Below are 14,939 nucleotides of genomic sequence, written 5' to 3'. Positions count from 1 at the left end.
GATCAGTTGGGGCGCCTGTTTGTGGGGGGGGGGAAATAGCGGGATTCTCCCACGCGCTACGTCTCCCTGGTGAAACTCCTCCGTGTCAGGTGAAAAGAAGCGGCTGGCGACTCCACATTGTATCGGAGGAAGCATGTGGTAGTCTGCAGCCCTCCCCGGATCAGCAGAGGGGGTGGAATAGAGATCAGGACGGCTCGGAAGAGTGGGGTAATTGGCCGGATACAGTCAGGGAGAAAAGGGGTTGAACCCCCTCCTCCCAAAAAAAAACAACCTTTATGATCACTTAACAGCAGTCTGAAGGGGTTATTAACCTCAGGTCGGGACAAGTTGTTCATAACCTGGTTGAGCTCGGGACCACACAGTGCCAATGCTCTTAATAAGCTTAGGGCAACTATAATGTGGCAAAGTTAATAAGGAGGTAATAAAAAAAACAAACATCTAAGACCTAGACATACCATCTAGCAATTATTTGCCATATCACCCGTGTGTGTCTTTGCGTAAGCTGTAGTGGATTTTCCCCTCCAGTGACTGTAACAGTCTTTACAGTGACCGTAAAATATATGGTCAATGGGGACAATTTCCTGCAGCTTGCACATTCATGCACAATAGAAAAACATCTCAGTGGGACCTGGGATGTTTTACCGGTCTCTCAGACAATTAACTGAGAGATCTGTGTGCCTCTCAGATAATTGTTCCATGAAAATTATACAGACACTGGTAACAATCTAGACCACTGTTTATCTTTTAACCTTAGTTACTTGCTATGTAATCTACTGCCCTGTAATTACTGGAGCAGACTTTTCACCTCTGCCAGAACAATGCTTTCAGTGATGCCATTTTTATATGGAAGTTCATCAAATAAAAATTAAACATTTTGTGTTCACTATGCAAAACTTCACCTTTAACAGTTTTCTACTGTAAAACATACCGTCAAACAAAACAGTATAGCTTTTTGAGAGATACTAAGTAGTTTAGAGTAAAATTTGAGAAGCAATTTGATCTGAAATCAGTGCGTTTTCTAGGTTAAAGAATTAAATTGTTATACCATATTAAATAAAGAAAGATGTAAAAAGATATTTTAACGAATATTTATTTTATCATAAATTAGTTAATTAGGGGTTTTTGTTTTTTGCTGTTGGTGCCAAACAGACTTTTTTTTTCTTAAATTCAAATTTTTCACATTTTTCAGTCAATATGCACATATTATTTTTATTATATCTCAATTTCCTATCTTATGCTACATGCAAATTAAGCCTATTTGTTAGCTGTTAAACGGGCACTGTGTAATTTTGACATGAGTGATAATACCGATTGTGTAGTTATATGAATAACAAATTAAAAGATGCAAGCACCCTGGCCCCCTCTCAAGGCAAACCGAAACATCTAGAAAGGTCTGAGAATGCTGAGCACATTTGCCGTCGTAGGCCATATTTGAAAGCCTGTAATAGATACTAGTTAGCTGCATTCTCTGCTTAGCTCACTGGGGACGATGAGTGTGAGCCAAGTCATATCCGGGGCAGAGCATCACACGCCTTCAAACAACAACCAACCAAAACACTTGGCCAGCTCAGTTCTTGTGGTTTTGAATGCAGAAATCAGGGGAAGTAGGAAAAGATTTTATTTGTTTTGTTTCAGTCACTCCTACTCAGCAACCCGTGATTTTTTGAAAAAAAATTTACCAGCGATTTTGCTACAAGAAAACAGAAATATTACACATTTCACCTCTAAACTATTAACACTGTCGAAGCATTGAGTTGAGAAGTGCGAGGGCCTGACATTCCTGTTTTACAGCAATGTCATGATGACCCGTGTGTGTGTGTCTGTGTCTGTCTGTGTGTGTGTGTGTGTGTGTGTGTATCAAGTACTGCGTTTTTGAGTTTTCTGTGTTCTCTCTTCTCCTATTTAATGGCAGGACAGCCCAGAAAGGTTCATGAGGATATTTACTAGCTCCCCAAAGGAGGCTCTGAGAAAGGCCAAAGGTGTGATCCAGATGTATATGGCCATTATGACAGAGAGCACTGGCCCTGTAGATTGGAGCTGTCAAGCCGAGTACACTTCCAAGGAGCATCCAGAATCCACCACTGTCTCAGACAGTATCTCTACAGGTATGGGAAAATTAATTCAATCTTGACTTAAAGTTAAGTGGGATTTTGCTTGATGGCATAAAAAAACTAACCAGATGAGCCAAAGCGGGTAAGTATAAAGTCTGAAAAGTTTCCCCAGTTGGCTCATCCGACACTATCAATGGGAATCGGTAGTTCAGATAGGTTAAAAAAACATCCATCCATTATCCAAACCGTTTATCCTGCTCTCAGGGTCGCAGGATGCTGGAGCCTATCCCAGCAGTCATTGGGCGGCAGGCGGGGAGACACCCTGGGCAGGCCGCCAGGCCATCACAGGGCCTACTGTTATGCTCAATCTACTTTTCAATTTAAAAGACATACCAGCTAAATAAGATGCTATTCCAGGTCAGTTTGGGGTGTCAGTGCAGACATGTTTTATTCTCATTATTCCCCCCCGCTTTTTTTTCTCCCCAATTGTACTTGGCCAATTACCCCACTTTTCCGAGCCTTCCTGGTCGCTGCTCCACCCCCTCTGCCGATCCAGGTAGTGCTGCAGATTGTGGTAGTCTACATGTGTCGGAGGAGGCATGTAAAAAAAGACATCAAAATGCAAACACAAATAAATATAGTCTATCTTTATACCTAAATGTATAGATCTGAACACAAAAACGGTTACTACACCATAAGGTATATTATTGTAAGATGTACTTTTATCATTGATGTGCTAAAAAAAACACTTTTTTGTGATATGGCATGTACAAGGTTGTTCAGCTATACATTATTCAAAGAAATGCTTTTATACATTTCAACCATGCACTTCCTTCCTGTTAGGGGTATGCCATCAACATACTGTACCAGTAGCGACCCTCCTGGAAGAGTGACATCATTCAGATCATTTAGGAAGCCGCTGGACTAGATAGATATTCTGTAACCCTTTGTGGGTCTGGTCCATAGGTGAATGTAAACAGAAACTGGCTTTCCTAACATACCGCACAAGTCAATGACATTGTAATGAGAAGCATTCGGAGGGACAGAGAAATTTGTCACAGAATTTGGAAGTAGTTGAAATCAAGGGATAAAATTATCATTTATCACCCCAATGCTGCATTCACATGGAGTCCCGTTAACAGCAGACGGCAAACCGGAAGTCATTATTGTGGATGAGAGCAGGATGGTAAAATTAGATGGCATCAGCAAATTATGCTGACAATGGAGACGGTAGACGGCACTGCCGTCCAAAGATTTTTTTTCAAACTTTTTGCCCTTCTCTGCAGCGGAGTTTATAACCAGATGTGATGTAGCACATCACAAAACGGAAAAGATGGCGGATTAATTTAATAGGTATATGACTCGACAGAATCACTGTATATAATTATAAAACAAACACAAAACACATTTGTACAATTTATTTTTTTCTGTAAATAATACATCACCATAGAAACCTGTAGTGTTTTTTTTTTTTTTTTTTTCCGTCCTGCCATTCCGTCACGCAGTTTGTGGTTTTTCCCGTTGTTTTGCCAGCTGCCGTTTACCGTCTCCCGGATTCTATGTGAGTGCAGCATTAGGTCTTGCACAAATCAATACTCAGTCTTGTAGGTCTTCTTGGTAGAAAGGACGGGGTGTTGTCACTGTGTCTCATTTATCCGAGTGTCACTGCCTGTTTGTGGTGAGACACTGGTGCATGAATTGGTTAAAATGTACAATGTCACTCAATCAAACCTTTTGAGTTTTGGCTGAGGGCCATTGAGATACACTTATTGCCAATAATCAGGTGGAAAGTTATTTCCCCCCCAACCCCCCTTTTTCTCCCCAATTGTCAATTGTACTTGTCCAGTTACCCCACTCTTCCGAGCCGTCCCGGTTGCTGCTGCCCCTCTGCCGATCTGGGGAGGGCTGCAGACTACCACGTGCCTCCTCCGATACACGTGGAGTCGCAAGCTGCTTCTTTTCACCTGACAGTGAGGAGTTTCACCAGGGGGACGTAGCGCATGGGAGGGTCACGCTATTCTCCCCAGTTCCCCCTCCCCCCAGAACAGGCACCCTGACTGACCAGAGGAGGCACTAGTGCAGTGACCAGGGGCCTTGTATCAATTGTTACTATGGGCAAATTTGTGCGTACACACCCATGGAATTTTTTAGCCCTCAGGTTTGTCTGACAGTCACAAGCAAAGCATGATGGTTATTTGTAATTCCTTCCTCCTAACATCTATTGTCTACCTCTTGCAACGAGCAATCACCCAGGCCTGCAAAGACATCAGTGTTAGCCAGTCGGTGTCTAAATTCAGGGGTTACCCAGGTTCTGCACTTGTCTCTGAGACAAACTTCAGGGCTAAAAAAATCCCATGGATGTGTACGCACACATTTACCCATAGTAACGATTGACACGAGGCCCCAGGACACATACACACATCCGGCTTCCCACCTGCAGACACAGCCAACTGTGTCTGTAGGGATGCCTGACCAAGCCGGAGGTAACACAGGGATTCGAACCTGCGATCCCCCGTGTTGGCAGGCAATGGGATAGACCACTACGCTACTTGGACGCCCGGAAAATTATTAATCTCATCAGATGAACCGCGTTTGTCTTTAGCTCGCTCCATCACATTGTTATAGTAGCCCCTCGGCTTTTCTCTTTTCTGTTCTTCGATGACGATGGAATTATATCCATTTTCACAGGACGTACTGTGATCACAGCTCCAGCACTGTGATCACTACAGACAGCACAGATTGCCTTAAAATATATTGCACCTCATCAGCAACACTCAAAAGGGTAAATTTCACACACAGAGCGCTGTTGCTCCCCCCATTTTATAGGTTTTTTAATTACTGAGGGAAAAGCCTTTTGAGTTGTTTTCCAGCTCTCTAATACACCATTGATCATGCACCACATTTTCTGCATAAGCTCTTAAAGGATGTTGACCCAAAAATATATTTCAAGTCTCAGAATCATTGCTTTTTGGTTTTCTTTGCCTGCATTTTCCATTTTCCTGGTTCTTGATCTAAGGAAATTACTTTTTAATCTTGACTGATTCTGTCCCTGTATATTCTCCAAACTATGTGTTTGTCATTTTCTGTTTTAAACAGAAAATATTACCCTTATTATTATTTGCTGCTATCATTTTGACCTTTCTACTATTGACTGAGTAGAAACATTAAAACCTCAAAGTTTTGGGGGGGTTTTGTGTCTTTATTTATGATCTAATGCAGTTTCACATTTTTCACCAGGCCTGGTTTTATTTTCTACATGATGGTGTAGGTCGTAATTTCTTTCTTCTCAGATCTTTTTATTTGTTGTCTCAGGGAAGCGGCCTATGACTCAAATGGTTTCCCATGAATTTAGCCAAATGTTTTAGTGCTTTTGACTATTTCAGGGTACCCAGTTTTCTTTGAGTATATCCAAGTTTGCTCAGTCGAAACTGCTTTTGAGTGAATCTCATCCAACCATATTTTTCTGTCAGTTTTGGCTACGAATTAACTCACATTGCTGCGTACTCCGGACCGTAATCTTCTTATGTCCTCTCTGCTGGGCCTATTAACTAAAAGGATCCAATTTTCCCTCTTTTTCTCCCACATTAAGCAGCTGTGTGTGTCTGTCTGTGTGCGTCTTAAGCATGCAACCTTTTTTACAGATTCTAAACTTTCTATTTCTCCGTTTCTTTTCTTTATTTCTCTTCTTACAGGACCTCCGCAGACCTCCTTTTTAAAACCACCTGTGAACATCATTGTACCACAGGCTACCTTTATCACTTGCACTGGTTACATAACTCCTATTTTCATGACCATTTTTCACTTATTCTTTTTGTTTTTTTACACTGTTTTATTCCACTAACAAATGCCCAGTTACTCACATACCTGATGAACAAACACATTTAAAATATCAACGCCGTCCGTATCTGAAAATACCTGCCTTTAACCACACGCCATCAGATGGTGACAAGAAAGTCAGGGTTTTCATTTCTCCTCGTTGAATTTGGAAAAGTCATTGTCCCTCCATCTGCAGTCACTTGAAGAATTAAATTAGGAAATAATATTGCCATCCCGCTGACGCCAATCTGTTGAGGAAATTGGAGCCTCAGCCCTGTTTTGGTGTCGTTCATCCGGAAAGAAGTTTTATTACATGCATACAGACAAGGGCCCAAGTCTATCAGTGCAGGCTGAATCGAAGAGTCAAGGAAAGAGGGTCTTTCATACAAACAGGCCAAACTGGGATGGGCGACAGACCGTGCCAGTATAGATCATTTTAGGATAATTCTGTGTGGAAATAAAGTTACAAAGGGCATGTAAATAAAGGGACAGGGTGAAGTATCAATGAAGATCACTAGATATAATTATACAGATGGTTAGCAGACATGCAAAGCAAGAAAACAGTTCTTCCATTGTACATTGTGCCTTTCAGATCCGCTAAAATTGAGCCTGTAGAAACACAGAACAACAAAGAGGCAGAGGCACTTCAGGATGACAGACCTACAGCAACATAATGTGGCTAGCATTAACTTGGGTTAATGCTAGCCACATAAGCTTTCAGGCCTTGGGTGCTCCAGTCCCCCCCCCCCCCCCACCACCACCATCAACAGAAACATGCATGTCAGGGTTAATACTCCGGTCTGTGCCCTTGACCAAGGCAACGGAAAGAAGAACTGGAATCGGTCCCTGAGCGCAGCATGACGGCGGCAGCCCACTGCTCCTAGTTACACAGATCACAGCTAGGATGGGTGAATTTGTAGTAAATGAATCTCCCCAAGGGGATCAATAAAGGAAACTTAATTTAATTGAATTTGTTATGAAAAGTCTTTGCAATTGACATTTTCCGGTTGTCTGATCTGACATCATCCTGCGACTTGTTTTTAACATGGTTGCAATTAGTGCAACTGGTTGAGCATTGTTAAACATCACATAAAACATCACATAACCAATCTGTGCGTTAATCAGTCTACTATGCATGGTGGTTAGATAATGGTTTGGACATGTGATGTATTTTGGGGTTTTTTTGTACACTCGTTTTTTTTGTTTTTTGTTTTAGCTTGCCAGCTGTTGCTCAAGTTAATCTGTGGACAGAACACAGAGGCTTTGCTCTTTGAATTTTATCAAAGTTTTGCACCATAATCGACTCGGCATAACTGTAGTCCACTGCAGCAGTCTTACCAGTTTCCTGTTTGTTGGAGTGCGCTATTGACAGTGGCGTATTTTTCGCAATGCCTGCCAGGGTTACCATGGATAAATGTCAACGACATGCACAGAATTGTCGACAAACTTTCACCTGCACATACCAGCAAACAGGTGAAAAGTTTCAAGTTGTACATGTCAAGTTACATCCACAATTATGAGGATGAGTATTGTCAGCAGCACACACCAACAAACAGGAAACTGGTATGACCGCTGCAGTAGACCCGGAAATCAGTGGACTACAGTTATGCACAGAGCAAGGCAAATAGTCTATTCATTTAATTTTGAGATGCCAAATGGCTTCTAGCCAGTATTAATCAACAATATTAGCTAGAAGCGGATGATCTGCTGTGGTCGCTATGGCGACCCCTAACTGGAGCAGCTGAAAGTAGTAGCTTGCTAGCTAGAGTTAAACATTTGCTATTCTGGCATAGTAGTTCATGTTAGCTATGATGGCTAGTTGACTGTATAACCATATCAAACCAGATTATATAGGACTATATAATTATTTCCGATTGGTCAGTGAGTGGGCGGCATGGTGGCGCAGTGGTTGGCACGGTCGCCTCACAGCAAGAAGGTCCTGGTTTCGAGCCCCGGGGTAGTCCAACCTTGGGTGTCGTCCTCTGTGTGGAGTTTGCATGTTCTCCCCATGTCTGCGTGGGTTTCCTCCGGGTGCTCCGGTTTCCTCCCACAGTCCAAAGACATGTAGGTCAGCTGAATTGGCCGTACTAAATTGTCCCTCGGTTTGAATCTGTGTGTGTCTCGGCCCTGTGTGATGGCCTGGCGGCCTGTCCAGGGTGTCTCCCCGCCTGCCGCCCAGTGACTGCTGGGATAGGCTCCAGCATCCCTGCGATCTTGAGAGCAGAATAAGCGGTCAGGTTAATGGATGGATGGATGGTCAGTGAGTATGAGTTAATGTTAATCTCTGTAATGGTGAAATTACATAACATGGAAAAGTATACAACTTATTACAATCAAATCTGCATGAAAGTTGCTTCAAGTGAGCCTTCAGTAAATGGCCCGTTTGCTAGTTTCAGTTTTAGTACATGTGTATCTCACCAATAAAATGTGTTTTTTGTAGAATATCAGTTTGCAGGTAATACGAGCTAATAATGAGAGGTATGTACGGAGCTTGGGAGGTGACATGGATGAAAATCTTTTTTATAAAGCACCCATGCGAGTTAGTAAGTTGCGCGTGTGCTTTAGTAAAGTGTGTGTGCGATTTAAAGTGTGCATGCGGTTTAGTAAAGCACGCATGTGATTTACTAAAGTGCGTCTGCAAGTTATAAAACCCACAGCCACTTATGTCAATGTCACATCCCGGGCTGCATAGGTATGAGAGATACAGCCTGATCGCAACCAACTGCTCCCCCTTTCCTGTCTATGCTAGTAACACAGACTTGCCCCTAAAATGTCCTATTGGGGGGGGGTTCCCTCTTTTTCCCCCCAATTGTACTTGGCCAATTATCCTATTTTCCAAGCTGTCCCAGTCGCTGCCCCACCCCCTCTGCTGATCCACGGAGGGCTGCCGACTACCACATGCCTCCTCCGATACATGTGGAGTTGCCAGCCACTTCTTTTCACCTGATGGTGAGTAGTTTTGCCAGGGGGACGTAGCACATGGGAGGATCACGCTATTCCCCCCAGTTCCCCCTCCCCCCTGAACAGGCCCCCCGACCGACCAAAAGAGGTGCTAATGCAGCGACCAGGACACATACCCACATCCGGCTTCCCTCCCGCAGACACAGCCAACTGTGTCTGTTGGGACGCCCGACCAAGCCGGAGGTAACATGGGGATTCGAACCAACGATCCCCGTGCTGGTAGGCAACGGAATAGACCGCTACGCTACCCAGACGCCCAAAATGTCCTATGATTTAACATTTTTCCAAGGTTAGAATGATGGTTTCAGATCATGATATTGCTCAGATGGCTTATATCCCACAATCAGAATTAGAATCAGAATCGTCTGTATTGGCCAAGTATGTTGGCAAATACAAGGAGTTTGACTCCGGTTTAGTGGCTCTCAGTGTACTTACACAGCATAATAACACAGCCATCTTCAGGAATATATACAAGGAATGAATATATACAGGTAAAACAGTTTCTGTGAACTGTAAACGGAATACAATTAGTGCAAAGAAGTGGAGCGTGCAAGGAGTGCTGAGATGAATATTAAACAGTTAATTTTCATAATTGCCTCATATTTGTTTCTCTGCAGTTGCATTAAAAGAGACATTTTTCAGCTGCTGCCAAAATAGCATTAGAAGAACCTCAAAACTGCAGTTGTTTCAAGAAACCCCATTCTTCAGTTCCTAAAACAACATTTCTAGAGAAGCTTATGCCAAATTGTGCAGTTGTTGGTCCACTTGCATTATTTTGCACATTATCATAACATTTTCCCATCCTTTTCCATTTTTCTCTTTTCGACTTAGGTGCACCTGAGTGCCACTGCTCGTGCCCATTGTTCACTCAAATGACTACTGTCTCTTACCCAGCCATCAGCCTTTGGAATAGTCTCAAGCAACGTGGTCTTGCCAGCCATCGACCCGTACCTGAAATTCCTCCCAGCTCACCCCACGCACCTACCAGCACACTCTGGTAACTGTTTTATCTTAAGATGAGTGTTGGGATAAGTGTAAGAGGTTCTATTTAAGAGTTACTAGACAATATAAAAAGCAACAGATGTTAAAAGTAACAGAAAGGATAGGTTACCAAACTCAAACTATACTAAGCACAAAAAGTAAGGAAATTTGTGTTTGGTAGATTATTTCTTTGTTGTAACAATGCTTCTTGGCAATAAATCTTATACCGTTGGAAAGCCTGTTTATTTCCCTTTTAAATGGTGCCACATTTGTAAGGAACAGGCATTTGTGGGATGAGCAGCAGAGCTGAGTGTGTGGGTTGCACCCATGAAAAATTTGCCAAATCTTCTCTGCCAATGCTAAAGAGCTTATTTTGCTGTTGCTATTGACTCTTGTTTTGAGCTTCTAGTACCCCAGGTGCTGACAATCAGCTGCCTGATATAAGATTTATTGCCAAGAAGCATTGTTACAACAAAGAAATAATCTAGCAAACACACATTACCTTACTTTTTGTGCTAAGTTTATTGCTTTCTTGCAAATTGCACAGCAGTTTTGTACACAATCATTCCAGAGCAATGTTAATTGTTAAACCGACATCAGGTAATTTCATTTTGCTTTAATGTATCGTTGTTACATTTAACATATAATAAGCAATGTGTTTTGCTGTAATGAGTCATCATTAAACTTGAAATTTTACTTTACCTTGTCTGTAAACACACCCTCTCTTCTTCCATGATAGTCTTTTGAGCTTGTAAATAAAAACCCTTTGAGTGTCTTTTTGACAGTTGATGTAAAAGACATTACCAAAAACCAAAAAGTTACCTTCTAACTCAAAATTATGCATATCTGATTGACATAGAAAAACAGGCAGGGTTGGGAGGGTTACTTTATAAAATGTATTCCATACAACTAATAAAATGTATTCCGTTACAATTACAAATTACCTGTTAAAAAATGTATTCAGTAACTTACTCCAAGTATCACAATATTAAAGTAATGTAATCTGATTACTTTCAGTTACTGGTGGATTACTTCAATGCCAAACATGGAAAAAAGACAAAAGAAAAGATATCAGTAACGTTACTTTTACTTAAGTGCATTTTGTGAGACAACAAAACAATGTAACCTTAGAAAGGACAATGGGGACACCAAGCTTTTAAGCATCAAAACATGTAGCAGAAAGGCAAACAGACAATACTGTTTTACTATTCTTGCTACATGAATTAAGAGTATCCACTGTGTTTTTTTAATCAACAAATCGGGTCTCCACCTACTGAACTGTCAGAAAGAACATCATGAAAGAAATTCAGGCAGTAGGCCTATGGACTCCAAATTAAAGTATAGGCTGTGCCTATATGTCTCCCACGTTGTCCCACACAAACACACTATTTGTCCCATATCTGGTTTGTCGTCATCTGGTCACCCTACATGCAAGCCAGAGTAAAAGAAGGTGCCACAGAGACAAATTTGGGCAGCCCGTCCGTAGGGTTGCCACCTTTAGCTCCAAAAAATAAGTGACACTTAACCCTACCCCATCTTGCCTCCCACGAACACTTACCCAGGCCCCATGACCCCCACTTCAATGGAAAATATTGATTTTTTTTTTAATTAATAATTTCCCAGGAGGGGGGGGTGTAATGTGCACGGATAAGTAGACACGTTGGCCCTTGGCTAAGGGGTCGGACCCTTTAGTCGACTGGTTAACGTTGCCCGCAATGCAGGAGATACGGGTTCACATGCTGGCTGTGGCGGCGGTTCCCAAGTGCCCCCCAAATTCACTACATTATATTATGTTTAAAATGTAATCCTGAAAAATAATCCCCATTTCTACAAACTGTATCGGTGATCCGATTACGTCTTTTTTTTCTGTAACTGTTTTGGAATACAGTTAGTTTGGTTTTTTTTTTGTATCCTATTACATAATGCCCATTACTGTATTCCATTACTCCCCCCATGCCTGAAAACAGGTGGTTGGCAATTTTAGAAAATTTTACTCTTCATTATCTTAAAAGAAAAAATGGCAAATTATGAAAAAACATTTTATCAAAGTCCAGTAAAATACAGAATAGTTGTGGAAGTGTAGGGGCATCCAAAAGAAAGGCTGAGAACAGTTCTCACTCTTGACTCTATGAATCAACACAATTACGGCAACTGCAGTACAGGATATGGTGGCGGGTTGAATTTCTAAAGCATTAAAACTTTCTTTTATGTCTTCCTCTGTTCTCTGGGTCCTAGACATGCTGTCCAGATGTGAATCTGAGGATATCAACTGGGCATCTCTGCACGAGAGTCATCATGAAGGAATCCTAGATGGCGACATTAGCTGGCAGCTCTCTGACTAGGATGTGCTGATCATAGCTACAGTATCTGGGAAAATGCTGCTTATGCTGTGCTGCTGCTGTCTCATAAGCAAATGTATATTCAACAGAGACACTATTTAAAAGACAGTCTCTTGATTTGAACTCCAGAATCAAACACCTTCGACAGTGGCAACATCTTCAAAAAAGGGCCAGGGCTTAGACTTGTACCCTGAATTAAAACTTAATACCATACACTAAAAAGCAAAAGTTTCAAATACTATTTAATTTAGTTTTCATATTACTTTGTTGAACTTTTTTGTCTAGAACTATTTCTGAAAAAGAGAGCTCAGAAAGTAGTCTTGACTCCTGCATGATGATGGGCTCTGGAAGCAACCTTTACATTTTCTTGTGTATTTACAATGGTGGCGTTACAGGTTACACTTTGCATTCAAGCGCTCATTATTTCTGTCCATATAATGCAAAATTAAGATGAATTGTGATTTTGAAAACAGACCAGCTACTGCATTTGCAGGAAAATGTGCTTTTTATCACTTCCTCAAATTGATGAGACAATTGAACAAACAAAACTAAGTTCACTAATACAACCTCCCTTACATTTTGCTCCTGAAAGGTGACTTTTGTAACATGGCCTGGCCAAACCAAACCAGCATGTGTAGTGACTCAAAAACAAACCCTGGGATCAAATCTGGCACTGACTCACAATCAAACTGACTAACCCAGGTAAATATGTGATAAGCATAGAAGGTGGCAGGTGTGTAGGAAAGTACTTATATATACATCACGACTGAATTGCTTAAAAGTAATTCTGATATTTACCAGTACATGTAACTATGTTTTTGTCGCTCAAGGTTAATTTGCCCCTTGGGAATTCGATCACACTTTCTAAGCAACCCCCCCTATTAGTCCCCAAACATGGAACAAAGTTGTTCTAACATATTTCTAACATATAATCCACATGTATGCATAGTTTTTGCAAATTTGTATCCAATAAGAGAGTTTTTTACGATAAAGTTTTCTACGATAGTGTTCACTGACTGTCATTGCCATTGAGGAGCTAAGTAAACGTTAGCTCTAGCTATCTGTGGATCGTGTGAATGGTTTTTGGTTTTTATTTGGCTAGCCAGCATTAGTGGTGGGTGGTTCTGTTCTTTTTGATGATTCATTAGCGTGAGTCCGGACTTCTCAATGACTCAGACATTTGAGTCTTTCAAGTGTTTTCAGTTTCCACAGCATACGCTACATGAGTCATTAATCCTTCCGACTCACGCGGGTGCATTCAGCAGTCAAGTAGAGAGCTCACGTGCTTGATCAGTGTAGTGTTGGCATATTGGATATTTATTAATAGCTTACTTAAATATTGTACCATGATACTTAGCAACTATACCAAAACAGTGTACGGTTTATAATACTGTAAGACAATTTTTGCACTTTGATCATTTTGTAAACTAGTTAAGCTGACATGTTGGCAACACTGAGTGATCTGTTAAAAAAGCCTCTTTTTTTTTCAAAAGGTTTTTTTTTTTGTCATTATCATTGTTGAATTTTTGTTTCCATACCATATCAATTAGAAATGGGAACAATTAAAATGATTTTTGACGAGAAAATTATTAGGCCAGCATGACTAATGTGAGATTTAAAAGTCTCACAAAGACAGGAAGTAGCATATTTGCCCTTCGGCAAAAACGTGCTGTTAAACTGGCTGCTTTCTGTGCTGTTTAACGCAGGTCCGGTCATCCTGGTTTTCATGTGAACCATTTGACATGAAGTGTTAGCTGTTAGAAATGTCTTAAGACAACTCTTTCCTGACTAGTGGTGGACAAAACGAAAAAATTATGTTTAAAAGAATCATTTTCACGTTCACAACTAATCGATTCTCAAAATAGTACAAACTGAATGATACATACCGAGTCATATAAACTGAAAGTACTGCTGTATATGGCGATACTGCAAAGCTCAAAAATTCGAATGTATAAAGCACCAGTAAACAGGTCAAATCTGAATGTGAAGTCAGAACATGGCTTTTGGCGGGGGGTTTTGTGTGGCGCTTGAGCTGAGGGTTTCATTGGTAGGTTAGTTGATTGTTCGGTTATTTATTGTGCATCTCACAACTGCATTTCTATGCATTGCAAAGTTATTTTCCACCATTATACTACAAGTGTTCGCTGGTCAAATGTATCTGCTATTGCTATATTTTTTGACATGAATAATGTAGTCAGTGCAACAGTATGATCACAACCAGTAATTGTATATGTATATATGTATTTATTTACGTATGTTACCTAGAACCATATGATGTTTGTAGTCTCTCTCACCCATTTCCTGTATGAACATTTCAATACTAATTTTGGCATAAAATGACATTCATTTGTGTTATTGTGTTGTTTATGTCGACAAGTGTGTCAAGTTCATTACTTAGTCTTATTAATGCCACCATGGTATTGAAAGGCCATGAAGGGTCTTTTAGATGTCTTTTAGATTTTGATTAAAGAAGCAGTGAACGCTCAATATTTATTAAAAGTTAACAAGCATTTGTTTACAGGGATTTACATGACCGTTGTGAAAGTACTCAACTTTTAAACATCTATAAAGGGGTCCTGTTTGGCGCTTGGGTTAAAAAATTTCTTCAGACCTTCTGGAGAATCTGCTGCGAATTCTTTGGCGAAATTAACCAGAATTGCAGGCATTCTTTCCTGATCCTGTTCTGTCTTCGTCCACCTCTGAGCCCTCCAGTATGCTTACCATTATTGGTGATAGATCCATTAAATATAATATGGTGGCACGGTGGCCCAGTGGTTAGCACTGTTGCCTC

The 14,939-nt window shown here is 41.0% G+C and overlaps 1 protein-coding gene across 1 annotated transcript in view; it reads left to right on the top strand.

The window, feature by feature from the left end:
- Positions 1–14,492, top strand: part of csf1a (colony stimulating factor 1a (macrophage)) — a 55,590-nt gene extending 41,098 nt beyond the window's left edge. Inside the window, exons 5-7 of the mRNA XM_056274653.1 lie at positions 1,913–2,105; positions 9,660–9,825; positions 12,045–14,492. Coding sequence (XP_056130628.1) covers positions 1,913–2,105; positions 9,660–9,825; position 12,045 — 360 coding nt within the window. The 3' untranslated portion in view covers positions 12,046–14,492. The remainder of the gene's footprint in view (positions 1–1,912; positions 2,106–9,659; positions 9,826–12,044) is intronic.
- The last annotated feature ends 447 nt before the right edge of the window (positions 14,493–14,939 follow it).

The sequence above is a fragment of the Lampris incognitus genome, chromosome 2 (assembly GCF_029633865.1).
Source record: "Lampris incognitus isolate fLamInc1 chromosome 2, fLamInc1.hap2, whole genome shotgun sequence".
NCBI classification, from domain to species: Eukaryota; Metazoa; Chordata; class Actinopteri; order Lampriformes; family Lampridae; genus Lampris; species Lampris incognitus.
The sequence above is the reverse complement of the archived record's forward strand: the minus strand, read 5'-3'. Positions and strand labels throughout refer to the sequence as shown.